Below are 27,575 nucleotides of genomic sequence, written 5' to 3'. Positions count from 1 at the left end.
ACTGATTCAATGCAATACTAATCAAAATACCACAGACATTCTTCCCAGATGCAGAAAAAAAAATGAATCTGAAATTCATATGGAGGCACAGGACATCTAAATAGCTAAAGCAATCTTATACAACAAAAACAGAGCTGGAGGCATCACAATATCTGGTTTTAAGACATAATACAGGGCAGTTATAATCAAAACAGCCTGGCACCGGTACAGAAACAGATGGATAGACCAATGGAACAATTAGAAACACCAGAAACAATCCAAAGATCTACAACCAACAGATTTCTCATCAGAGACCCTAAAAGCTAAGAGAGAATAGTGAGATATAGTCCAAGAATAAAAGAAAAAATTGTCTTCAGAATAGTGAACCCTGCAAAGCTCTCATTTATGAATGAAGGTGTAATAAAGACCTTCCATAAAAAACAAATTGAAAGAATTTGTCACCACCAACCCAGCCTTACAAGAGATGCTTAAGGATGTGCTGCACACAGAAACACAGAAACATAGTTATCACTATGAAAGAAGGTAAAGGCAGAAAACCTCTCAGTAAAAGTACAAAGGAAATACAAAATAAAAAATAGGAATGTTTATGGAAAGATGGTAGGGCAAAGTTGTTATTTATCAGTAGTCTCCTTGAATATAAATGGCCTATCTATCCAGGTAAATGACAGAGACTGGTTCAATGGATTAAAAAAGAAAACCCATCTGGGGCCAGTGCCATGGCTCACTTGGTTAATCCTCCACCTGTGGTGCTGGCATCCCATTTGGGTGCCAGTTCTAGTCCTGGTTGCTGCTCTTCCAGTCCAGCTCTCTGCTATCGCCTGGGAGGGCATTGGAGGATGGCCCAAGTGTTTAGGCCCCTGCACCCACATGGGAGACTGGGAAGAAGCCCCTGGCTCCTGGCTTCAGATTGGCACAGTGTCATAGCGGCCATTTGTGGAGTGAACCAATGGAAGGAAGACATCTCTCTCTCTCTCTCTCTCTCTCTCTCTCTCTCTCACTGTCTATAACTCTACCTGTCAAATAAAAAAAAAAGAAAACCCATCTATTTGCTGCCTACAAGAAACACATCTCACCAACAAGATACACGCAGGCTGAAAATGAAAGGAGGGAAAAGATATTCCATGTGCTTTTTGATGATTATTCATGTAGACACCCATACATATGCAAACACACCACATATACACACACAGATAAATGTATATAATCTGACATAAATGCAAACCTGAAAGACAAGGGGAAATAGTTATTTCCTTAATAACAATTATATACTTATTTAAGAGTTCTGAGACAGTCATTGTCACATGAGGCCTCATTTTTAGTTTTCAAAAATATCTACCATGTCCAAATTAATGATATTCACATGTGTATTTTTATATCAATCAGTTCACAGGTAGTACCTTAATTTTAAGTATTGTGTATTATTACCTGTGTCTTTTGGGGGATTCATGTATACATATACACATATTGAATTTGTTTTTCACTCACTTGTCATTGATGGATTCCACATAAGTAATGGATGTCGATTCTTTTGGCTGTGAGCTAAGGGAATATAAAGATACAAAGTCAGAAATCACACAATATTTTATGTTATTATTTTTGCTCACATGACTACATTTATTATGGACATGAACTGGTCGATCTCCAGATGGCCATATTATATCACTGCACATGGTTTGTATTTTTATTAGAAATGAAGCTTTATGAGGGCCAATGCAGTGGCATTGATTAAGCTGCCATCTAGGATCCTGGCATCAGATCTGGGCACTCAATCTCTCCTTGGCTGGTCCACTTCCAATCAAGCTCCTTGCACAATGTGCCTGGGATATCAGAGGAAGTTGGTCTAAGTCTTGGGTCCATGTACCCACATGAGAGACCTGAAAGGAGGTTCTGGCTTCCTGGCTTTAGGGACCATCTAGGGAATGAATCTGCAGATGACAGATATCTCTGTCTTGTCCCCTTCATCAGTACTTCTACCTTTCAAATAAATAAAATTTTTTTAAAAATCAGAAATGAAACATTACATCCCACTAAGGGATAGCTATGTCCTGTGAAAATAGCAAGGCTTCTAAATTCCTAGGAGTGACTGTAGTCTTAAAACTTTTCTTAAAGATTAGTTTGTTCATTTGAAAGACAGAATCCTAGAGAGGGAGACATAGAGAGATCTTCCATCTACTAGTTTACTCCTCAAATGCCTGCAATGACTGGGCCTAGACTAAGCCAAAGCCAGAAGCCAGCTACTTCATCTGGGTCTCCCATGTAGGTGTCAGGGACTCAATTTCTTGGGCCATCTTCTGCTTGCTTCTTGGAAGCACTGGGAGGGAGCAGGATCATTAGCGGTGCAGCCAGTACTCAAACTGTAAGTCTAATATAGGATGCCAGAGTCAAGTGGTGGCTTAACCCACTGCACAAAAACATCACCCCCAACAGCATTTTGTTTCCTCAGCATTTCCTTTGAATTCAATTTACGTTAGGTACACATCACTCCAAACCACCTATATAACAATTCTCAAGTCTCTCAATCGCCTTCCTACTTTCATACAGATTTCACTTTCCTTCTCTGAACATACAGCCAAGTAACTGCAGGCCTGAGCCTGCAGCACTCTCCAAAATAACACTGGGTTGGGGCCACCAAACTCATATAGTGACGGAGCACTGGAGTATGAGAGACACATCCAGGTTCCATTAGTTCTGATCATTTCTGCTAAGGAAGTCACTGTTTCCTGTCCATTATTTTCTTTTTTGCTTCCCATAGATTTCTTTCATTCTGTGGCTCAATGCAGTAGAGACAATAAATGGAAAGCTTTAGTTTTTTATATATATATATATATATATATATATTTACAGATCTGTAAGTTATTTACAGATCTTATTGTGAGAAGATTTAGATTATGTCTAATAGAGTCTAAGTTGCTAAGGATACTTCTCCCAGTAAATATTATATATCTTGACCTCTATTTCTTTTCATGGCTTCTGTGTATATTGTGTCTGTGTGTGTACATGTATGCTTTGGACAGATGTTTGAATATCAACATGTATATATATTAACATGTGTATAAATATAGCTATGTACACAAATTTATTTCAAAAATTTCATATAAAGTGTACATTACATTTTAATTATATTTTCACATTAATTATTTGAAATGCTCAAAGACACATTTATGTCTGTGTGCACATGTATGTCTGGAACAAAATACCATTCTTGTATTAGGTTCCAAAGAAGAGAGATTGATGAAATTCCTGGAAAAGTATTCAAAAGAATGATTATATGGTGGTCAAAGAGATACAACTGAACACAGATAAATAGCTAAACAAAATCAGAAAACAATGCACAAAATCAATGAGATATTCAGGAAGGAGATAGACATCCTAAAGAAGAACCAAACAAATCTTGGGGATGAACTCACCAGATCAAATAAAAAATACAGTTGATGTTGAAATCTTTACTTAGTACATACTAAATTGATCTTCTGTATATAAAGATAATTGAAAATGAATCTTGATGAAGAATGGGATGGGAGAGGAAGTGGGATATGGGATGATTGTGGGTAGGAGGGTGATTACGGGGGGGAAAACCACTATAATCCAAAAGTTGTACTTTGGAAATTTATATTTATCTAATAAAAATTGAAAAATACAGTTGAAAGCCTCAACAACAGACTTGATCAAACAGAAAAAAGAATATCTGAATTTGAATACAGATCATTTGGAATATCATCTCAGTCATCAAACAAAACAAACAAAAAAGTAAAAAGACAGAATGAAGACAGTCTATGAGACTGTTGGGAAACTACCAAACAAATAAATATCCAAGTTATGGGAATCCCTGAGAGAGAACAGAGGATTAATGGACTAGAAAACCGACTCATTGAAATAATGGCTGAAAACATCCCAGGTTCCTTCCATACCTAGAGAAAGATATGGACATGCTAGGATAGAAGGCCCACAGAACCTCAAATAGACATGACTAGAAAAGAACTTCACCATGACATATTCTGTCAAACTCTCTAAAGTACAACACAAAGAATATTAAAATCTGCCAGAGAAAATTATCAAGTGACCTTCACTAGAAACATCATTAGAAGAGTAACCGTGGTTTCAACAGAAACAATACAGGCCAGGAGAAAACAGAAAGATATAGTCAAGTTCTGAAAAAAAAAAAGTCTATCAGAATACTTTGACCAGCTTAGCTATATTTCATGAATGAAGAGATATATTCTGAGACAAACAAACATTGAAGAAAGCTGTCTATATCTGAACAGCTTTATAAACAATGCTTAAAGGAGTTCTATAGATAGAAACAAAGAAGAGAAATATACTTTTGCATGGAAATTGCAAAAGTATATTTAAAAATTATTTATTATTTAAAATATTAAATTAAATATTAATTAAAATATTTATTATTTAAAAATTTCAGATGAAATCAGTACAGTTATTCTAGATACAAATGGATTTTTACTCGTATGTTTGAGGGTCCATCCAAAAGTTTGTGGAAGTGTGTCTGGCATGGATTATGGGTATCTTGAGGCTTTGGGACATTCCTAGGGTCTGTTAGTTTTATTTTTCTGTGCTTAGGGCTCCTCTTCTCTGTGCTCAATTTTACCTTCTCCTTAGTGCAAACAGGATTCCTCCTCAATTCCTTTTTGTTATAGAATGAATATTGTCCCCCGAATTTGATTGTTTCTATCCTTAGCCTGGTAACTCACAATGTGAGCTGATGTGCTAATAGGCTCACTCCTTTTTGTCCAAAGTAAAAAAGTTTTATATGGTGGAAATTAAGTTCTTAGGCCTATAAAGTAAATATTCATGCCTCAAGACTTTTTGAAAATTTTATTAACTGTAACAATTTCATTATCTATGGGTTTAATGATATTAAAACACATGTACACAGCATACACTGACCAAATCAGGGTAATTAGCATTTTCATCTCATTATTCTTTCATTATGTTTGGAGATGCTGAGGTTCTCTCTTCCAGTTCTTTGTGAACTATGTAATAGGCTATCGTCACCCCACTGTGCTGTGGAACTCTAGGACTTTCTCCTTCTAACTTTCTTTCGATACCCATTGTGCAGCCACTCTCTGTAACTACCTCCTAGACCTCTTCAAGTTCTAAGTACCTATACCTCTTGTCCCATCTGATTTCCTGCTTTAACAGCCTCCCTCTCACCATCTCCTTGATTAAACCCATCATGGTTGCCTTTCCTGCTCCATAGATAGGGTTGACTCACTGCAGGCTAGAAGCAAGAGTTCCACCCAGTGTGATGGTGGGTTTGGGCTGAGTGGATTAGCCTCACGTGGTGGCAGTGCCCTGGAGCATGAGGGATTAATCCTGGGAAGATTAGCTCCTTTCTTTGCACTGAGGCCTCCTGTGCTCCCTGCCTACATCTACCAAGTGCTTGCTTCCAAAATGGGTTCTCTTCTCCCTTGTGTCACTGTGCATCTCACACACAGGTATTCTGATAGTTGCCTGGGTTCTGAATTGTGATAGGCTCAGGTTTCTGGTTTCTGAGGTACACAAACATATCATGAGTACATATTTTCTGACCTGGCTCACTTTTTTACATCTAGGTAGAAAACACAAACAGGTTACACGCAGACACTGACAGGCTGTAAATTAACTGTGTGTTGTCATAACGACTCCAAAATGGTTTCCCATGCAGATAACAGAAAACAAACTCACCTATTATTGACATTCTGGTTAGGGACAACCAAAATGTCTGTCAACGGATTACCATCCCTGTGAAAACAAACGGAAAAAAAAAAAAAACCATCAGACAATTTGGATGAAATGATGCTCTTTCCAGACAGGAGTTTCAGGGAACAAAGAATAAGTCATACATGCGAAAGCCTAGAGACACATGATGGGAACTAAAGCCACAGTTTAGGATCATGGCAGCGAGACCTGTAAGCCTGCCTCAAAATACGCTTGTGTGTGTATGTGAGGGGGCGTGTGTCCTTGTGAATGTAATTATTTACTAGAAATAGAAGGAAGCAAGGGGAAGCACCAATGTGATGGTTAAGATTCCTTCCCCACATTCTGTTCTCTGTCTCGTTCTGGTCAATGTCAGAGAACTTTGGGAAGTGAGAGGGAAATGACAGTGTAGGGATGGGGAAATCCATCTGGATAAAAGTGGACGTGAGGTTACAAATAAAGGGGTGGGGAAAATGCTGGAACAATGACAGTTGAATGGCAAAAATTAGTCCCTGGTGGCCATTTGGTTAGCCTGAAGCCAGTAATGTAGGTCAGCATCTACCTAAACTATAAGATTGTATAAACTGAAGAGAGAGCATGAGATCAGAATGATTATTTTTCTTTGTACTTTGTTTCTAGTATACCTTATTTTTTAGAGAAAATTTATTTGTGGAAAAATTAAAGTACTGAAAGTTTCCATATACTGATTATACTCATTCTGTCTCAGACAGTTTCTTCTATTCCTAACACCTTATATTCTTGTGGTACACTTGCTAATATACCAAATAAAACCCATAGTTGAGGTCCATTCATTGTATTGCACAGTTCTATGTGTTTTGCTAAATGCATGGTGTCATGGTCCATCATTACAGCATAAATTTCCCTGCCCTAAAACTTCCCTGTCTCCTACCTATTCATTCCTCTACTCATCCACCAGTGCCTGACAACTACTGCTCATTTTTCCTGTCTCTATACCTTTCTAGAATGTCATATAGCTAGAATCATATAGTAAGTAGCCTTGTCATATTGGCTTCTTTAACTTAACCATATGCATTCAAGGTTTCAGCAAGCTTTGTCATGGCTACATGGTTCAAATATTTTTAGTGCTGACAAATATGCCATTTTATGTACATGCTGGTTTGTTTATACACTCCTCTATCGAAGGATATGTTGGTTGCTTCCAATTCTTAATAATTATGAATAAAGCTGCTAGAAATATCTGTATGTCAGTTTCCATGTGGACATAACTTTCAAGCCAATTGAGTAAATACTTAAGGGTGCATTTTCTGGGTTGTATAGTGAGACTATGTTTGGCTTTGCAAGAAACTGTCAAACTGTTTTGGAAGGTGGCTGCATATTCTTGCATTCCCACCAGCAATGAATGAGGGTTCCCACTGCTCCACATCCTTGCCAGTATTTGGTATTTTCAGTATATTGGTATATTTCAGTATTTTGGCATATTTCAGGGATTTTAGCCCTTCTAATAGACATTTTTTTAGTATCTTATCGTGTTAATTTGCAATTCTCTACCACTGTATGACTGTGAGCATGTTTTGATATGCTTAAGGACTGTCTGTATATCTTCAGGGAGAGGTGTCTGGTCAAAGGATTGTTATGTTTTCCCACAAAAATCATTCCTTAAGAACAGGTCTTCAAAGAAGGAGGTACCTTTCTCTGAAGGGAGGAGAGAACCTCCACTTTGAATATGACCTTGTCTAAACAAGATAAGAGTCGGTGAACTCAAAAGGCTTCCATAGCCTTGGAAACTCATGACTGTTGCATAGGGAGATTACTGATGCCATAAACAGGAGTGTCAATTTGTAAAGTCAACAACAGGAGTCACTGTGCACTTACTCCTCATGTAGGATCTCTGTCCTTAATGTGCTGTACATTGAGACTTAATGCTATAATGAGTACTCAAACAGTATATTTCGCTTTGTGTTTCTATGGGGGTGCAAACTGTTGAAATCTTTACTTAATGTATACTAAACTTATCTTCTGTAAAAAAAAAAAAAAGAAGAAGAAGAAATTATTAATTCCCAACTTGACTCTCGCTGGGATTAAACATGACAATAGGTCTGATCTGATTTCATCATCATTTAAAAAATCATCTATTAGTTTTCACTTTATGTTTGTGTGGGAGCTAACTGTTGAAATCTTTACTTAATGTACACTAAACTGATCTTCTGTATATAAAGAGAATCAAAAATGAATCCTCATGTGAATGGAAGGGGAGAGGGAGTGGGAAAGGGGAGGGATGCGGGTGGGAGAGATGTTATGGGGGGGAAGCCATTGTAATCCATAAGCCGTACTTTGGAAATTTATATTCATTAAATAAAAGTTAAAAAAAAAAAAGAAAAAGGACTTGGATATCAAGAATTCCAAACTGAAAGAGAAATATGTGACAACATGCTGTGGATTTGTACTTAACAATGGAGAGTTTAGATTAATTATAGAGTTAAAGTCAGAAACAAACTCTACAATAAAAATGTTTTGGTAATTGTTAAATAAATCATTCCTTTATCATTACTTAATGGCCCTTGTTACAAATGACAATTTCCTTACTTTGAACTCTGCCTTTTCTGAAATTAATACAGCCATTCTTGCTTTTTCAAAATTAGTGTTAGCACGAAATGGCTTCCTCTATTCTCTCATTTTTATTCCACTTGTGTCTTTATACGTAAAGTAGGTTTCTTGCAAACACTATTTGGTTGGATATTATTTGTGATCGTTTCTATCTGACCCTATCCTTTAGTAATGTTGTATTAGGTTAGTTACATTTAAAGTGACTTTAATACAGTGATATTAATCGGTGACTTTTTCATACTTCTCTGAGTTCACTGTATAAAAGTCCTTTAACCCCTTTACCCACATGGGAGACCTAGAAGAAGCTCCTGGCTCCTAGCTTCAGCCTTGCCCAACCCTGGTCCTTGGGCCCATTTGGGGAGATGGCCAGGGGATGGAAGCACTCTCTATTTCTCTTCTCTGTAAAATAAACAAAGAAATCAGCCGGCACCGTGGCTCACTAGGCTAATCCTCCGCCTGTGGCGCCGGCACCCAGGTTCTAGTCCCGGTTGGCATGCCGGTTCTGTCCCGGTTGCTCCTCTTCCAGTCCAGCTCTCAGGAAGGCAGTGTAGGATGGCCCAAGTCCTTGGGCCCTGCACCCACATGGGAGACCAGGAACTTTGGGGGACATCGCTGTGGTGTAGTGGGTAAACCCCAGTCTGCAGTGCCAGGCCTCTCACATGGGTGCTGGTCGTGGCTTAGCTGCTGCACTTCTGATCCAGCTTTCTGCTGGTGCACCTAAGAGGGCAGCAGAGGACTCCTGCACCCACATGGGAAACCTAGAGGGAGCTCCTGGCTCTTTAGTTCATATTGGCCCAGTTCCAGCCATTGCAGCCATTTGGGAAGTGGACCAGCATTTGCAAGGCCTCTCTCTCTCTGTCTCTATCTCTGTCTCTGTCTCTGTCTCTGTCTCTCTCTCTACCTACCTACCTACCTCTCTAACACTTTCACATGAATAAAAATAATTCTTTTAAAGAATTTGTTTGAACTCACCATTCATTAGGGTCTTCCATAGTGACAGAGTTCAGTTTACCCTGGTTTGGGCTAAGAGATTATAAAGCAAAAGTACACAATCAGAAAGGATGCTGATTTTAAGCTAAGTTTTTCAGATGAAATCAGTACAGTTATTCTAGATACAAATGGATTTTTACTCATATGTTTGGGGGTCCTTCCAAAAGTTTGTGGAAATTAAATAAGAACGTAAGTACTTTAGTGCAAAATAATTTTATTTTTATTTATTAATGATGTTGATTCATCCATGTGTGACCTATTATAAACTTACTTTGTTGGATCCGAGAGCTATAGGTACTCATAAACTAGGTGGTCTTTAGTCACTACTTAAACCCAGTGTTGATGTTATTAGGAACACGACTTCATATTTCAGGTATAAACTTCTTAGTGATATGAACTTAGTAATGCTCTAGATATAATTAAAACTATTATTAACTTAGTCCCAGAGAGAGATAGCCCTTTGTGGTGTCACTTCCTTCAACTCAACTTCAATTTGTAGGGACACATCACTCTCACCTCACCTAAATTCTTGATTCTCAAGTCTCACCTTCACCTCCTTACTTTCACCCATGTTTGTGGTTCTTGTCCATGAGATATGGTCAGGTAGCTGCAGACCTGAGTCAGGGTTCATTCATCCAATAGTGTGTCTGGCATGGGTTATGGGTGTCTTGAGGCTTTGGGACATTCCTAGGGTCTGTTAGTTTTATTTTTCTGTGCTTAGGGCTCCTCTTCTCTGTGCTCAATTTTACCTTCTCCTTAGTGCAAACAGGATTCCTCCTCAATTCCTTTTTGTTATAGAATGAATATTGTCCCCCGAATTTGATTGTTTCTATCCTTAGCCTTGTAACTCACAATGTGAGCTGATGTGCTAATAGGCTCACTGGAAACTAAGCAGTTAAGACGAGGTTCTATTGGCATAGAGTGAGCTCCTGATCCAATATGACTGGTGCCCTTATAAAAAGAAAAATGTGAACGCAGGCACAAACAGAAAGCATGCCATGTGCATATGTGAGCAGAGACCTGGGTAAGGAATCTAAGTGCCAAGGAATACCATAGATGGACAGCAATTGGCAATAGCTAGGAGAGAGGCATAGAACAGATACGTTGTTACTGACCTCCAAAAAGCCTATGTGCAGTAGTTCATTTTCCAGTTCTAACCCCTAGGTCTGTTATATAATAAACTTGTTTAAGACACTCAGCTTGTCATGTGTTGTTACATTAGCTCTAGCAAATGAACACTGCCCACTCTACTACAGTTGCATGCACAAATGATCTGATAGTTTTCCAAGAATTTTGGAACTAGTTATCAAGATGGGAAGAAGTCTGTTTCTTCTGACCTGTTCCTCTTTTATAGAACTGGATGCAAAAAAGGAAAAAAAGTTACAAACAAAAGCTGGCACTGCCAATACTTTAGAAACAGTTTTGAAGGAAATCTACATTTAATATGTATTTAGACATATGTGTATATATCTGTATACAAGTAGGTATCTGACCTTTCATTTTCGACTCCGCCATGAGTGGATACTGCTTCATTTAGAGCAGGGCTGAGGATTAAATTGTACATAATCAAACACCACGTGAATCCATGAACTTCACTTTTTATTCAAATTAGTTGTAATTGATCTACAATTTTAAATTGGTTAAACCTAAAAAGTCGCAGTTATTCAAAAATTTCAGATGAAATCAGTACAGTTATTCTAGATACAAATGGATTTTTACTCGTATGTTTGAGGGTCCATCCAAAAGTTTGTGGAAGTGTGTCTGGCATGGATTATGGGTATCTTGAGGCTTTGGGACATTCCTAGGGTCTGTTAGTTTTATTTTTCTGTGCTTAGGGCTCCTCTTCTCTGTGCTCAATTTTACCTTCTCCTTAGTGCAAACAGGATTCCTCCTCAATTCCTTTTTGTTATAGAATGAATATTGTCCCCCGAATTTGATTGTTTCTATCCTTAGCCTGGTAACTCACAATGTGAGCTGATGTGCTAATAGGCTCACTCCTTTTTGTCCAAAGTAAAAAAGTTTTATATGGTGGAAATTAAGTTCTTAGGCCTATAAAGTAAATATTCATGCCTCAAGACTTTTTGAAAATTTTATTAACTGTAACAATTTCATTATCTATGGGTTTAATGATATTAAAACACATGTACACAGCATACACTGACCAAATCAGGGTAATTAGCATTTTCATCTCATTATTCTTTCATTATGTTTGGAGATGCTGAGGTTCTCTCTTCCAGTTCTTTGTGAACTATGTAATAGGCTATCGTCACCCCACTGTGCTGTGGAACTCTAGGACTTTCTCCTTCTAACTTTCTTTCGATACCCATTGTGCAGCCACTCTCTGTAACTACCTCCTAGACCTCTTCAAGTTCTAAGTACCTATACCTCTTGTCCCATCTGATTTCCTGCTTTAACAGCCTCCCTCTCACCATCTCCTTGATTAAACCCATCATGGTTGCCTTTCCTGCTCCATAGATAGGGTTGACTCACTGCAGGCTAGAAGCAAGAGTTCCACCCAGTGTGATGGTGGGTTTGGGCTGAGTGGATTAGCCTCACGTGGTGGCAGTGCCCTGGAGCATGAGGGATTAATCCTGGGAAGATTAGCTCCTTTCTTTGCACTGAGGCCTCCTGTGCTCCCTGCCTACATCTACCAAGTGCTTGCTTCCAAAATGGGTTCTCTTCTCCCTTGTGTCACTGTGCATCTCACACACAGGTATTCTGATAGTTGCCTGGGTTCTGAATTGTGATAGGCTCAGGTTTCTGGTTTCTGAGGTACACAAACATATCATGAGTACATATTTTCTGACCTGGCTCACTTTTTTACATCTAGGTAGAAAACACAAACAGGTTACACGCAGACACTGACAGGCTGTAAATTAACTGTGTGTTGTCATAACGACTCCAAAATGGTTTCCCATGCAGATAACAGAAAACAAACTCACCTATTATTGACATTCTGGTTAGGGACAACCAAAATGTCTGTCAACGGATTACCATCCCTGTGAAAACAAACGGAAAAAAAAAAAAAACCATCAGACAATTTGGATGAAATGATGCTCTTTCCAGACAGGAGTTTCAGGGAACAAAGAATAAGTCATACATGCGAAAGCCTAGAGACACATGATGGGAACTAAAGCCACAGTTTAGGATCATGGCAGCGAGACCTGTAAGCCTGCCTCAAAATACGCTTGTGTGTGTATGTGAGGGGGCGTGTGTCCTTGTGAATGTAATTATTTACTAGAAATAGAAGGAAGCAAGGGGAAGCACCAATGTGATGGTTAAGATTCCTTCCCCACATTCTGTTCTCTGTCTCGTTCTGGTCAATGTCAGAGAACTTTGGGAAGTGAGAGGGAAATGACAGTGTAGGGATGGGGAAATCCATCTGGATAAAAGTGGACGTGAGGTTACAAATAAAGGGGTGGGGAAAATGCTGGAACAATGACAGTTGAATGGCAAAAATTAGTCCCTGGTGGCCATTTGGTTAGCCTGAAGCCAGTAATGTAGGTCAGCATCTACCTAAACTATAAGATTGTATAAACTGAAGAGAGAGCATGAGATCAGAATGATTATTTTTCTTTGTACTTTGTTTCTAGTATACCTTATTTTTTAGAGAAAATTTATTTGTGGAAAAATTAAAGTACTGAAAGTTTCCATATACTGATTATACTCATTCTGTCTCAGACAGTTTCTTCTATTCCTAACACCTTATATTCTTGTGGTACACTTGCTAATATACCAAATAAAACCCATAGTTGAGGTCCATTCATTGTATTGCACAGTTCTATGTGTTTTGCTAAATGCATGGTGTCATGGTCCATCATTACAGCATAAATTTCCCTGCCCTAAAACTTCCCTGTCTCCTACCTATTCATTCCTCTACTCATCCACCAGTGCCTGACAACTACTGCTCATTTTTCCTGTCTCTATACCTTTCTAGAATGTCATATAGCTAGAATCATATAGTAAGTAGCCTTGTCATATTGGCTTCTTTAACTTAACCATATGCATTCAAGGTTTCAGCAAGCTTTGTCATGGCTACATGGTTCAAATATTTTTAGTGCTGACAAATATGCCATTTTATGTACATGCTGGTTTGTTTATACACTCCTCTATCGAAGGATATGTTGGTTGCTTCCAATTCTTAATAATTATGAATAAAGCTGCTAGAAATATCTGTATGTCAGTTTCCATGTGGACATAACTTTCAAGCCAATTGAGTAAATACTTAAGGGTGCATTTTCTGGGTTGTATAGTGAGACTATGTTTGGCTTTGCAAGAAACTGTCAAACTGTTTTGGAAGGTGGCTGCATATTCTTGCATTCCCACCAGCAATGAATGAGGGTTCCCACTGCTCCACATCCTTGCCAGTATTTGGTATTTTCAGTATATTGGTATATTTCAGTATTTTGGCATATTTCAGGGATTTTAGCCCTTCTAATAGACATTTTTTTAGTATCTTATCGTGTTAATTTGCAATTCTCTACCACTGTATGACTGTGAGCATGTTTTGATATGCTTAAGGACTGTCTGTATATCTTCAGGGAGAGGTGTCTGGTCAAAGGATTGTTATGTTTTCCCACAAAAATCATTCCTTAAGAACAGGTCTTCAAAGAAGGAGGTACCTTTCTCTGAAGGGAGGAGAGAACCTCCACTTTGAATATGACCTTGTCTAAACAAGATAAGAGTCGGTGAACTCAAAAGGCTTCCATAGCCTTGGAAACTCATGACTGTTGCATAGGGAGATTACTGATGCCATAAACAGGAGTGTCAATTTGTAAAGTCAACAACAGGAGTCACTGTGCACTTACTCCTCATGTAGGATCTCTGTCCTTAATGTGCTGTACATTGAGACTTAATGCTATAATGAGTACTCAAACAGTATATTTCGCTTTGTGTTTCTATGGGGGTGCAAACTGTTGAAATCTTTACTTAATGTATACTAAACTTATCTTCTGTAAAAAAAAAAAAAAGAAGAAGAAGAAATTATTAATTCCCAACTTGACTCTCGCTGGGATTAAACATGACAATAGGTCTGATCTGATTTCATCATCATTTAAAAAATCATCTATTAGTTTTCACTTTATGTTTGTGTGGGAGCTAACTGTTGAAATCTTTACTTAATGTACACTAAACTGATCTTCTGTATATAAAGAGAATCAAAAATGAATCCTCATGTGAATGGAAGGGGAGAGGGAGTGGGAAAGGGGAGGGATGCGGGTGGGAGAGATGTTATGGGGGGGAAGCCATTGTAATCCATAAGCCGTACTTTGGAAATTTATATTCATTAAATAAAAGTTAAAAAAAAAAAAGAAAAAGGACTTGGATATCAAGAATTCCAAACTGAAAGAGAAATATGTGACAACATGCTGTGGATTTGTACTTAACAATGGAGAGTTTAGATTAATTATAGAGTTAAAGTCAGAAACAAACTCTACAATAAAAATGTTTTGGTAATTGTTAAATAAATCATTCCTTTATCATTACTTAATGGCCCTTGTTACAAATGACAATTTCCTTACTTTGAACTCTGCCTTTTCTGAAATTAATACAGCCATTCTTGCTTTTTCAAAATTAGTGTTAGCACGAAATGGCTTCCTCTATTCTCTCATTTTTATTCCACTTGTGTCTTTATACGTAAAGTAGGTTTCTTGCAAACACTATTTGGTTGGATATTATTTGTGATCGTTTCTATCTGACCCTATCCTTTAGTAATGTTGTATTAGGTTAGTTACATTTAAAGTGACTTTAATACAGTGATATTAATCGGTGACTTTTTCATACTTCTCTGAGTTCACTGTATAAAAGTCCTTTAACCCCTTTACCCACATGGGAGACCTAGAAGAAGCTCCTGGCTCCTAGCTTCAGCCTTGCCCAACCCTGGTCCTTGGGCCCATTTGGGGAGATGGCCAGGGGATGGAAGCACTCTCTATTTCTCTTCTCTGTAAAATAAACAAAGAAATCAGCCGGCACCGTGGCTCACTAGGCTAATCCTCCGCCTGTGGCGCCGGCACCCAGGTTCTAGTCCCGGTTGGCATGCCGGTTCTGTCCCGGTTGCTCCTCTTCCAGTCCAGCTCTCAGGAAGGCAGTGTAGGATGGCCCAAGTCCTTGGGCCCTGCACCCACATGGGAGACCAGGAACTTTGGGGGACATCGCTGTGGTGTAGTGGGTAAACCCCAGTCTGCAGTGCCAGGCCTCTCACATGGGTGCTGGTCGTGGCTTAGCTGCTGCACTTCTGATCCAGCTTTCTGCTGGTGCACCTAAGAGGGCAGCAGAGGACTCCTGCACCCACATGGGAAACCTAGAGGGAGCTCCTGGCTCTTTAGTTCATATTGGCCCAGTTCCAGCCATTGCAGCCATTTGGGAAGTGGACCAGCATTTGCAAGGCCTCTCTCTCTCTGTCTCTATCTCTGTCTCTGTCTCTGTCTCTGTCTCTCTCTCTACCTACCTACCTACCTCTCTAACACTTTCACATGAATAAAAATAATTCTTTTAAAGAATTTGTTTGAACTCACCATTCATTAGGGTCTTCCATAGTGACAGAGTTCAGTTTACCCTGGTTTGGGCTAAGAGATTATAAAGCAAAAGTACACAATCAGAAAGGATGCTGATTTTAAGCTAAGTTTTTCAGATGAAATCAGTACAGTTATTCTAGATACAAATGGATTTTTACTCATATGTTTGGGGGTCCTTCCAAAAGTTTGTGGAAATTAAATAAGAACGTAAGTACTTTAGTGCAAAATAATTTTATTTTTATTTATTAATGATGTTGATTCATCCATGTGTGACCTATTATAAACTTACTTTGTTGGATCCGAGAGCTATAGGTACTCATAAACTAGGTGGTCTTTAGTCACTACTTAAACCCAGTGTTGATGTTATTAGGAACACGACTTCATATTTCAGGTATAAACTTCTTAGTGATATGAACTTAGTAATGCTCTAGATATAATTAAAACTATTATTAACTTAGTCCCAGAGAGAGATAGCCCTTTGTGGTGTCACTTCCTTCAACTCAACTTCAATTTGTAGGGACACATCACTCTCACCTCACCTAAATTCTTGATTCTCAAGTCTCACCTTCACCTCCTTACTTTCACCCATGTTTGTGGTTCTTGTCCATGAGATATGGTCAGGTAGCTGCAGACCTGAGTCAGGGTTCATTCATCCAATAGTGTGTCTGGCATGGGTTATGGGTGTCTTGAGGCTTTGGGACATTCCTAGGGTCTGTTAGTTTTATTTTTCTGTGCTTAGGGCTCCTCTTCTCTGTGCTCAATTTTACCTTCTCCTTAGTGCAAACAGGATTCCTCCTCAATTCCTTTTTGTTATAGAATGAATATTGTCCCCCGAATTTGATTGTTTCTATCCTTAGCCTTGTAACTCACAATGTGAGCTGATGTGCTAATAGGCTCACTGGAAACTAAGCAGTTAAGACGAGGTTCTATTGGCATAGAGTGAGCTCCTGATCCAATATGACTGGTGCCCTTATAAAAAGAAAAATGTGAACGCAGGCACAAACAGAAAGCATGCCATGTGCATATGTGAGCAGAGACCTGGGTAAGGAATCTAAGTGCCAAGGAATACCATAGATGGACAGCAATTGGCAATAGCTAGGAGAGAGGCATAGAACAGATACGTTGTTACTGACCTCCAAAAAGCCTATGTGCAGTAGTTCATTTTCCAGTTCTAACCCCTAGGTCTGTTATATAATAAACTTGTTTAAGACACTCAGCTTGTCATGTGTTGTTACATTAGCTCTAGCAAATGAACACTGCCCACTCTACTACAGTTGCATGCACAAATGATCTGATAGTTTTCCAAGAATTTTGGAACTAGTTATCAAGATGGGAAGAAGTCTGTTTCTTCTGACCTGTTCCTCTTTTATAGAACTGGATGCAAAAAAGGAAAAAAAGTTACAAACAAAAGCTGGCACTGCCAATACTTTAGAAACAGTTTTGAAGGAAATCTACATTTAATATGTATTTAGACATATGTGTATATATCTGTATACAAGTAGGTATCTGACCTTTCATTTTCGACTCCGCCATGAGTGGATACTGCTTCATTTAGAGCAGGGCTGAGGATTAAATTGTACATAATCAAACACCACGTGAATCCATGAACTTCACTTTTTATTCAAATTAGTTGTAATTGATCTACAATTTTAAATTGGTTAAACCTAAAAAGTCGCAGTTATTCAAAAATTTCAGATGAAATCAGTACAGTTATTCTAGATACAAATGGATTTTTACTCGTATGTTTGAGGGTCCATCCAAAAGTTTGTGGAAGTGTGTCTGGCATGGATTATGGGTATCTTGAGGCTTTGGGACATTCCTAGGGTCTGTTAGTTTTATTTTTCTGTGCTTAGGGCTCCTCTTCTCTGTGCTCAATTTTACCTTCTCCTTAGTGCAAACAGGATTCCTCCTCAATTCCTTTTTGTTATAGAATGAATATTGTCCCCCGAATTTGATTGTTTCTATCCTTAGCCTGGTAACTCACAATGTGAGCTGATGTGCTAATAGGCTCACTCCTTTTTGTCCAAAGTAAAAAAGTTTTATATGGTGGAAATTAAGTTCTTAGGCCTATAAAGTAAATATTCATGCCTCAAGACTTTTTGAAAATTTTATTAACTGTAACAATTTCATTATCTATGGGTTTAATGATATTAAAACACATGTACACAGCATACACTGACCAAATCAGGGTAATTAGCATTTTCATCTCATTATTCTTTCATTATGTTTGGAGATGCTGAGGTTCTCTCTTCCAGTTCTTTGTGAACTATGTAATAGGCTATCGTCACCCCACTGTGCTGTGGAACTCTAGGACTTTCTCCTTCTAACTTTCTTTCGATACCCATTGTGCAGCCACTCTCTGTAACTACCTCCTAGACCTCTTCAAGTTCTAAGTACCTATACCTCTTGTCCCATCTGATTTCCTGCTTTAACAGCCTCCCTCTCACCATCTCCTTGATTAAACCCATCATGGTTGCCTTTCCTGCTCCATAGATAGGGTTGACTCACTGCAGGCTAGAAGCAAGAGTTCCACCCAGTGTGATGGTGGGTTTGGGCTGAGTGGATTAGCCTCACGTGGTGGCAGTGCCCTGGAGCATGAGGGATTAATCCTGGGAAGATTAGCTCCTTTCTTTGCACTGAGGCCTCCTGTGCTCCCTGCCTACATCTACCAAGTGCTTGCTTCCAAAATGGGTTCTCTTCTCCCTTGTGTCACTGTGCATCTCACACACAGGTATTCTGATAGTTGCCTGGGTTCTGAATTGTGATAGGCTCAGGTTTCTGGTTTCTGAGGTACACAAACATATCATGAGTACATATTTTCTGACCTGGCTCACTTTTTTACATCTAGGTAGAAAACACAAACAGGTTACACGCAGACACTGACAGGCTGTAAATTAACTGTGTGTTGTCATAACGACTCCAAAATGGTTTCCCATGCAGATAACAGAAAACAAACTCACCTATTATTGACATTCTGGTTAGGGACAACCAAAATGTCTGTCAACGGATTATCATCCCTGTGAAAACAAACGGAAAAAAAAAAAAAACCATCAGACAATTTGGATGAAATGATGCTCTTTCCAGACAGGAGTTTCAGGGAACAAAGAATAAGTCATACATGCGAAAGCCTAGAGACACATGATGGGAACTAAAGCCACAGTTTAGGATCATGGCAGCGAGACCTGTAAGCCTGCCTCAAAATACGCTTGTGTGTGTATGTGAGGGGGCGTGTGTCCTTGTGAATGTAATTATTTACTAGAAATAGAAGGAAGCAAGGGGAAGCACCAATGTGATGGTTAAGATTCCTTCCCCACATTCTGTTCTCTGTCTCGTTCTGGTCAATGTCAGAGAACTTTGGGAAGTGAGAGGGAAATGACAGTGTAGGGATGGGGAAATCCATCTGGATAAAAGTGGACGTAAGGTTACAAATAAAGGGGTGGGGAAAATGCTGGAACAATGACAGTTGAATGGCAAAAATTAGTCCCTGGTGGCCATTTGGTTAGCCTGAAGCCAGTAATGTAGGTCAGCATCTACCTAAACTATAAGATTGTATAAACTGAAGAGAGAGCATGAGATCAGAATGATTATTTTTCTTTGTACTTTGTTTCTAGTATACCTTATTTTTTAGAGAAAATTTATTTGTGGAAAAATTAAAGTACTGAAAGTTTCCATATACTGATTATACTCATTCTGTCTCAGACAGTTTCTTCTATTCCTAACACCTTATATTCTTGTGGTACACTTGCTAATATACCAAATAAAACCCATAGTTGAGGTCCATTCATTGTATTGCACAGTTCTATGTGTTTTGCTAAATGCATGGTGTCATGGTCCATCATTACAGCATAAATTTCCCTGCCCTAAAACTTCCCTGTCTCCTACCTATTCATTCCTCTACTCATCCACCAGTGCCTGACAACTACTGCTCATTTTTCCTGTCTCTATACCTTTCTAGAATGTCATATAGCTAGAATCATATAGTAAGTAGCCTTGTCATATTGGCTTCTTTAACTTAACCATATGCATTCAAGGTTTCAGCAAGCTTTGTCATGGCTACATGGTTCAAATATTTTTAGTGCTGACAAATATGCCATTTTATGTACATGCTGGTTTGTTTATACACTCCTCTATCGAAGGATATGTTGGTTGCTTCCAATTCTTAATAATTATGAATAAAGCTGCTAGAAATATCTGTATGTCAGTTTCCATGTGGACATAACTTTCAAGCCAATTGAGTAAATACTTAAGGGTGCATTTTCTGGGTTGTATAGTGAGACTATGTTTGGCTTTGCAAGAAACTGTCAAACTGTTTTGGAAGGTGGCTGCATTATCTTGCATTCCCACCAGCAATGAATGAGGGTTCCCACTGCTCCACATCCTTGCCAGTATTTGGTATTTTCAGTATATTGGTATATTTCAGTATTTTGGCATATTTCAGGGATTTTAGCCCTTCTAATAGACATTTTTTTAGTATCTTATCGTGTTAATATGCAATTCTCTACCACTGTATGACTGTGAGCATGTTTTGATATGCTTAAGGACTGTCTGTATATCTTCAGGGTGAGGTGTCTGGTCAAAGGATTGTTATGTTTTCCCACAAAAATCATTCCTTTATCATTACTTAATGGCCCTTGTTACAAATGACAATTTCCTTACTTTGAACTCTGCCTTTTCTGAAATTAATACAGCCATTCTTGCTTTTTCAAAATTAGTGTTAGCACGAAATGGCTTCCTCTATTCTCTCATTTTTATTCCACTTGTGTCTTTATATGTAAAGTAGGTTTCTTGCAAACACTATTTGGTTGGATATTATTTGTGATCGTTTCTATCTGACCCTATCCTTTAGTAATGTTGTATTAGGTTAGTTACATTTAAAGTGACTTTAATACAGTGATATTAATCGGTGACTTTTTCATACTTCTCTGAGTTCACTGTATAAAAGTCCTTTAACCCCTTTACCCACATGGGAGACCTAGAAGAAGCTCCTGGCTCCTAGCTTCAGCCTTGCCCAACCCTGGTCCTTGGGCCCATTTGGGGAGATGGCCAGGGGATGGAAGCACTCTCTATTTCTCTTCTCTGTAAAATAAACAAAGAAATCAGCCGGCACCGTGGCTCACTAGGCTAATCCTCCGCCTGTGGCGCCGGCACCCAGGTTCTAGTCCCGGTTGGCATGCCGGTTCTGTACCGGTTGCTCCTCTTCCAGTCCAGCTCTCAGGAAGGCAGTGTAGGATGGCCCAAGTCCTTGGGCCCTGCACCCACATGGGAGACCAGGAACTTTGGGGGACATCGCTGTGGTGTAGCGGGTAAACCCCAGTCTGCAGTGCCAGGCCTCTCACATGGGTGCTGGTCGTGGCTTAGCTGCTGCACTTCTGATCCAGCTTTCTGCTGGTGCACCTAAGAGGGCAGCAGAGGACTCCTGCACCCACATGGGAAACCTAGAGGGAGCTCCTGGCTCTTTAGTTCATACTGGCCCAGTTCCAGCCATTGCAGCCATTTGGGAAGTGGACCAGCATTTGCAAGGCCTCTCTTTCTCTGTCTCTGTCTCTCTAACTCTGCCTGTCAAAAAATAAAGAAATCTTTAAAGCAAATACAGATTTTGTAATACTTTATAATATTCTCTTTTGGTTTTTGAGCATTATGAAATCATGACAATAATTGAGAAAATAATACTTCTCGAGTGAGCATTTTAATACCATAACTTAATTTGTATTAATTCAATTATCTGACACTTCAAAGGTATCTATAAATAGACTTTAGATATAGTTTTTGGTCTGCCTGGTGATAATGTAATTGTTTGGAGATCCATATTAGCATCATTTTCATATTTCTGGGTTTTCACCCTTTTCTGCATTGAAAATTTAGGGTATGCAGATATGGCTGAAGAGCCCATGAGATTATATTAGGCATGGAAAGCCAAGACACTCTCAACAAAAAGAAAAAAGAAGAGCTAAATGAAAGATCTCTGCTAGTGAGATGCCAGTGGAAAGAACAGGGCCATCAAAGAAGGAGGTGCCTTTCTCTGAAGGGAGGAGAGAACTTCCACTTTGACTATGACCCTGTGGGAATAAGATCAAAGTCAGCAAACTCAAAAGGCTTCCATAGCCTTGGCAACTCATGACTAGAGCCTAGGGAGATTATTGATGCCATAAACGAGTGTCAACAACAGGAGTCACTGAGTATTTACTTCTCATGTGGGATCTGTCCTTAGTGTGTTGTCCAATGTGAAGTAATGCTATAACTAGTACTGACACAGTATTTTACACTTTATGTTTCTGTGTGGGTGCAAACTGATGAAATCTTTACTTAATATATACTAAATCGATCTTCTGTATATAGTGATAATTTAAAATGAATCTTGATGTGAATGGAATGGGAGAGGGAGCAGGAGATGGGAGGGGTGTGAGTGGGAGGGAAATTATGGGGGGGGAAGCCATTGTAATCCATAAACTGTACTTTGGAAATTTATATTTACTAAATAATAAAAAAAGAAATAAAAAAAGAAAATTTTTCTTCAGATTAACTTTCAGACATCACATGTGCCTCACAAATTTCAAAAATGAAATTAATGGTTCTTAAATTTCACAAGAAAAAAAAATTTCACAAGAAATTCCTTTGGCAAAACCTGTCTCAAATGAACACATCAGCATCTACTCTTCTGATTATCCTTCAGACATATTCAGTTTGATTAAGCCAGCATCTCTGAAAGGTTTCTAATGGAACAGTAGTCTGAAATTATTAATACAAAATAAAAGCACTTATATTTCAGGTGCTATTGAAATACTTTACATATAATAATTCCTTAATTCTCATAATAATCTTATGAAGTTTACAGGATTATCCCAATTTGATAGATGAAAGCAATTAGCCTCAGAGAGGGTGACTAACTTGCCTAGTATCACCAAGTAGAAAGTAGCAGACATGAGATTGAAAGTCTCTTATCCTTAATACTTACCTGACTTTTCAAATGTTTATTCAAGTTTGGGAAATTGATTGCACACATTTTGCTTGTTTTTAAGGATTTATTTATTTCAAAGGCAGAGTTATGGAGAGAGAGGCAGAGAGAGAAAGAGAGAGAGAGAGAGAAAATCTTACCTGTGCTGGTTCACTCCTCAAATGGCTCCAACAGCCAGACTTGGGCCAGGCTGAAGCCAGGAGTCAGGAGCTTCATTCCTGGGCCCAAGTACTTGGACCATCTTCTGCTCCTTTTCCAGGCACATTAGCAAAAATGTTGGATCAGAAGAGGGGCAGCTGGGACATCCCATATGGAATGCTAGTGCTGCAGTTGGTGGGCTTACACCACTGTGCAGCAGCGCCACCCCAGCATATTTCTTTTATAAATACCATGGATCTCTAAAAGCTGACCAGAATATGCTGCAGTTCCTGACTTATTTGAACACAAACCTCATACTGCCAAAAGTATAAGAAACACATTACAGAAAGAGTATGTTAAATGCTATTTAATTGTCCCTTTAGCAAACCAATTTTGTACTCAGCAATAGATCAAAACTCTAAGAACAGACAGATATAATTATTATATTATTCCTCAAATATTTAGAAAGAAGACTATAGTCTAGATGTTCCAATAATTTTTGCCTGGGCTGAGGGTCCTTGAATGTAGTCGTTCAAGTATTATGCTGGTCTTCTGATATCCTTGAAGCATATCTGATAGGTATCTGCTATCTCTCAACAGGAAGATCAACAGGAATGTGTTGGGGATATAGCAATAAATCACCTTAAGGGAAAATGTTCAGACTGCCAAAAGGGGGAATATGAGTTTTTTGATGCAGGTAGCCTCATTGAATGATTATCAGGTTTTCCTGATGGGTTCTACTGAGGAAGAGAGCTGGTCAATATTCAAATTACTCCTCAGATCCAGCTGACAGACTAGGACAGCTAATCATATTTCTTGGGGCACCAATCTATCTGGGAATGAGACATCCATACAATAAATGGGATATAGTTCCAATATTCAGGAGGCAAAAACTCTTAAACCAATGGCTGCAGATAGGACCACCTAGCGGACAAGTCTCTGGTATACACTTACAGATATCATTCAGATTCTTAAATTGTGCTTATCCAAGGGGGAACTATCTGTATAATCATTTATCTGATTCACAGATTTTAATTTTCATACAGTTTTAGCATTTTCATGCTAAGTTGTAAGCCCCAGTGTCACTAATAAAAACACATTTGTAGCCTTTATTTTGGTAATTAACAACAATTCAGGTGTTTATCAAGACAAAACAACTGAAGCCCTTGTGGTGGCCTCTATGTGGAATGGTTTCCTGAGTTGGACCTAGCTTATCATTCCAGAACACATCATCCTCTGGTAGGGCAACCAGATTTCCCATAGGAAAAGCATAAAGTGATGGGCACATGCATATTATCACACCATCCAAACTAGTGTTTTTAAGGACATTTCAGGCATAGATTAACAAGATCTTTATTCTGTGAGCTTGACAAATTTCATCTCTATACAGTTTATATTTAGCCAGAATGAATGCACAGATTGCCTATCAGATTAACTAAAGTTGAAAGTTATGTTTAAAATTCAGTACATTAGAATAATATCACTTACATATCAGTATTTTTCTTTTTAGAGAACCAGCGATACTGACGATTCTTTTTGAATCTCTTCATATCGCCATGCGGTTAAATTCGATCCATAATCTAAGAAAAGTAAAAGCACTTGTGAATTTTATATTCCATGTGTTTAGACACCTATCATATCCTTCAAAGGAGAAAGACAAAGACTCACATAGAACTTATTAGGTATGGATCAGCATTTCTAAGGTCCTGAATCTGTAAATGAAGGAAATCTACAGTATCATGTAATTTGATAACTTATGTGGAACATACATTCTTTATTTGCCCTTGGTAAAAAGTAGAAGAAAACATTCCAAAAGTAGAAGAAAACATTTTTTGAAGATTCAACGATATTTACATTTACCTGCAGTACATTTTTTAAAAGCTTCTTTGCTGTTAAAATATTATTTATTATTTGGATTACAGAATTATAGAGACAGAGATACAGAGTGAGAGAGAGCAAAATCATCTATCTGATGCTTCACTCCCCAAATGTCCACAATGGCTGGAGCTCTGCTAATCTGAAGCCAGGAGCCAAGAACGTCTTCTGGATCACCCACATGGATTCAGGAGCCCAAGCACTTGGGCCATCCTTGGCAGCTTTGTTGAGCCATTAGGGGAGCTGGATTGGAAGTGGAGCAGCTGGGACTCGAACTGCACCCAAATGGGATGTTGGCACTGCAGGCATTAGCTTTACCTACTATGCCAGAGCAGCAGCCTTACCCACTACACCACAGCACTGGCCCCAGAATAGACATTTAAGATCATCCAATTGCTACCCAGAACCAGAAAATGAAACAGAATCTGTTTCAACTCAATAGCTGTATCATCATAGTGACTTATGATATTTCCATCCTGAAACATTCTGTAGAATAAATCAAAGAAACGTGAGAAAAAGAGATGTGTCCCTCAACATTACACCCAGTAGCTTTGTGTCATGTAAGAAAATTGGAAGTCACAGGAAAATAAGACATTGCCAATCACATTGCCAGGGAAAAACAACATGATGACTACATTTAGGCAGTCAGAACTGTACCATAAGTCCCTAAACTCTTGGCAAAGAGAGAAAAATAATTTAATATAAAAATAATTATTTTTAAAAATAAATCGTCCAATTTTGGGCATAAATGTTGATTTTGAGTTTTGGACCCATGCCACAGCCATCTGTAAATTTCATACATTTGAAAGGATACCAACTCATTGGCAGAAGGGGTAGAAATTCCCAAGCTCCCAGTCTACCATCTAGTGCTCCAGAGATGTGCTAGAGGCACATCTTTAGATGTGAACCAGGGTGACCCAAGGCAAAGTGGGATTTCTAGGAATATTTTTTCTCTTACTATTCCTCAGAAGAGGCTAGAAACAACAGGATACAGTAGCTCTCAGTATTGTGCACTCCTGTAGTTTTCTCTAAAAGGGAGGTAACTTTTTTAAGATCTTGATTCAAGTTTCCTCTCCTACTATCCTTCAGAATAATGGTTTTCCCTTTTTTCATAGTTTCTTGTGTGTGTGTGTGTGTGTGCATTTATACATATATACATATATATATATATATATTCCTTTTCTTATTTTTAATTGCCCCAAATCAGAATTTGTTAAGTCAAATCTTCACTCAATTCCTTGCCAGCAACAAGGTCACTGCTACTTAACCAATATTGACTTAGTTGTTCACTGGTCCCAGAGGGTAAGGGAGATTTGGGAGGTCCCCCAGAGGGGAGAGGAATGTTTATCAGTGCTCTTCTCACCATTGGGCTCAAGGCTATCTTCCCATCTATGAGCCCTAAAGACTCTCAGCCCATCCCCACTCCCTTCCCTCCTTTTTCTCCAGCTATACACCTCCATTCTTTTCATGAGAATGAGAGGGCAGGGGATAGGATAGGGGGACCTTGCTCTGAGACCCTTACCACCATGTCCTACGCCTTTGGCTGCGAACATGCCAATGAAAGAATAAGAGTTCCATGTCCATGGCAACCACAGATTCTGGTGGTCTTGAGATCATTGTGAGGAAAGAATGGAATGAATTTGGTCCCAGACTGCAAAGATTTTTTTTAAAGACACATGCTGTTTGTTTGAAAGATGGGTGACAGAGTACACCAACATCAAATACTCCAGAAGAATAATCTCAAAGCAGAGATTGTTTTATCTGTTATTTTTTCTTTTGTGTATAATGGAGGGGCTTCTTACACACACAGATATTTCAAAAACTAGCTTTATTTTCTTTGTGGGTTGGAAGACTCAATACTGTTAGGATGTCAGTTCTCCGACAAAATGGAGTACAAATTCAATGCAATCTCAACCAAAAATTTCAGTCAGCTTTAAGAAAATTTTGGTAGAAATTGGGAGTTGTTTCTAAAATTCATGTGGAAATATAAAGGAATTCCAAAATCCAAACAACTTTGATACAAGAACAAAGTTGAAGGGCAAACATGAGTTGATGTCAAGACTTTTTAGGACAGACATAAGTAAAAATAAATCAATAAAACAATCAAAAGAATAACAAAGAATCAAGAATCAAAGTATATACCCACACAAATAGACAACAAAGATAGAAAGGGAAATCAGCCACGCAGGATAGTATTTTCAAAAAATGGTGGTTGATTGATTGAAAAATTAACCTCAGTATGTAAGTCTCATCATATCAAAAACCAGAGAAATAAATGCAAAACTCAAAATCAATAAAATTTCAGGAGAATACTCTATGTCCTGTATTAAAGTTTTCTAGATACAACACCAAAAACATGATCCACAAAATAAAAACTGACCAATTGGTCTTCATCAAAATTTAAAACTTCTCTCCAAAAGACAGTTAAGAGAATGAGAAGGGATTACACAGTCTGGGAGAAAATCATTCCAAAGCATATATTTTAAAGAGACATCCAAGAGATACCAAGGTGGCAGAATGGAAAGATAACTGCTATAGTCAAAGGGAAGACAGTTAAAAAACATGGAGAGAGTGCAATCTCAGGGAGCAGTTAGGAAGAAAACTGCAGTGGAAACTCCACAGGAGTTAGAAGGACACTGTAGATCTAAGTGGAGGGTGTGGACATGCAGCATGAACACAGACACAACACAGGCCCCCAGCAGCCAAGAGCCTCAGCAACACCTTTGGAGGGGAATGAGGTGAGAATAAACTACGGCAGCCTAAGCCACCAGCCATAAAGCTGTGTGTAGACATGAGTCTGGCTTGGAGCCCTGTGGGGGACAGTGTAC

General features: G+C 38.7%; 2 protein-coding genes across 5 annotated transcripts in view; one reads left to right on the top strand and one right to left on the bottom strand.

Annotated features, from left to right (window-relative positions):
• The window catches only part of LOC100346342 (phosphatidylinositol 3,4,5-trisphosphate 3-phosphatase TPTE2), a 71,353-nt gene extending 68,558 nt beyond the window's left edge, over positions 1-2,795 (bottom strand). Inside the window, exon 1 of the mRNA XM_070048954.1 lies at positions 1,486-2,795. Coding sequence (XP_069905055.1) covers positions 1,486-1,670 — 185 coding nt within the window. The 5' untranslated portion in view covers positions 1,671-2,795. The remainder of the gene's footprint in view (positions 1-1,485) is intronic.
• Positions 1-27,575, top strand: part of LOC127487170 (uncharacterized) — a 399,814-nt gene that overhangs the window by 85,012 nt on the left and 287,227 nt on the right. The gene's annotated exons all lie outside the window — the stretch shown is intronic.

This window comes from Oryctolagus cuniculus, chromosome 9 (assembly GCF_964237555.1).
Source record: "Oryctolagus cuniculus chromosome 9, mOryCun1.1, whole genome shotgun sequence".
NCBI lineage: Eukaryota > Metazoa > Chordata > Mammalia > Lagomorpha > Leporidae > Oryctolagus > Oryctolagus cuniculus.
The sequence above is the reverse complement of the archived record's forward strand: the minus strand, read 5'-3'. Positions and strand labels throughout refer to the sequence as shown.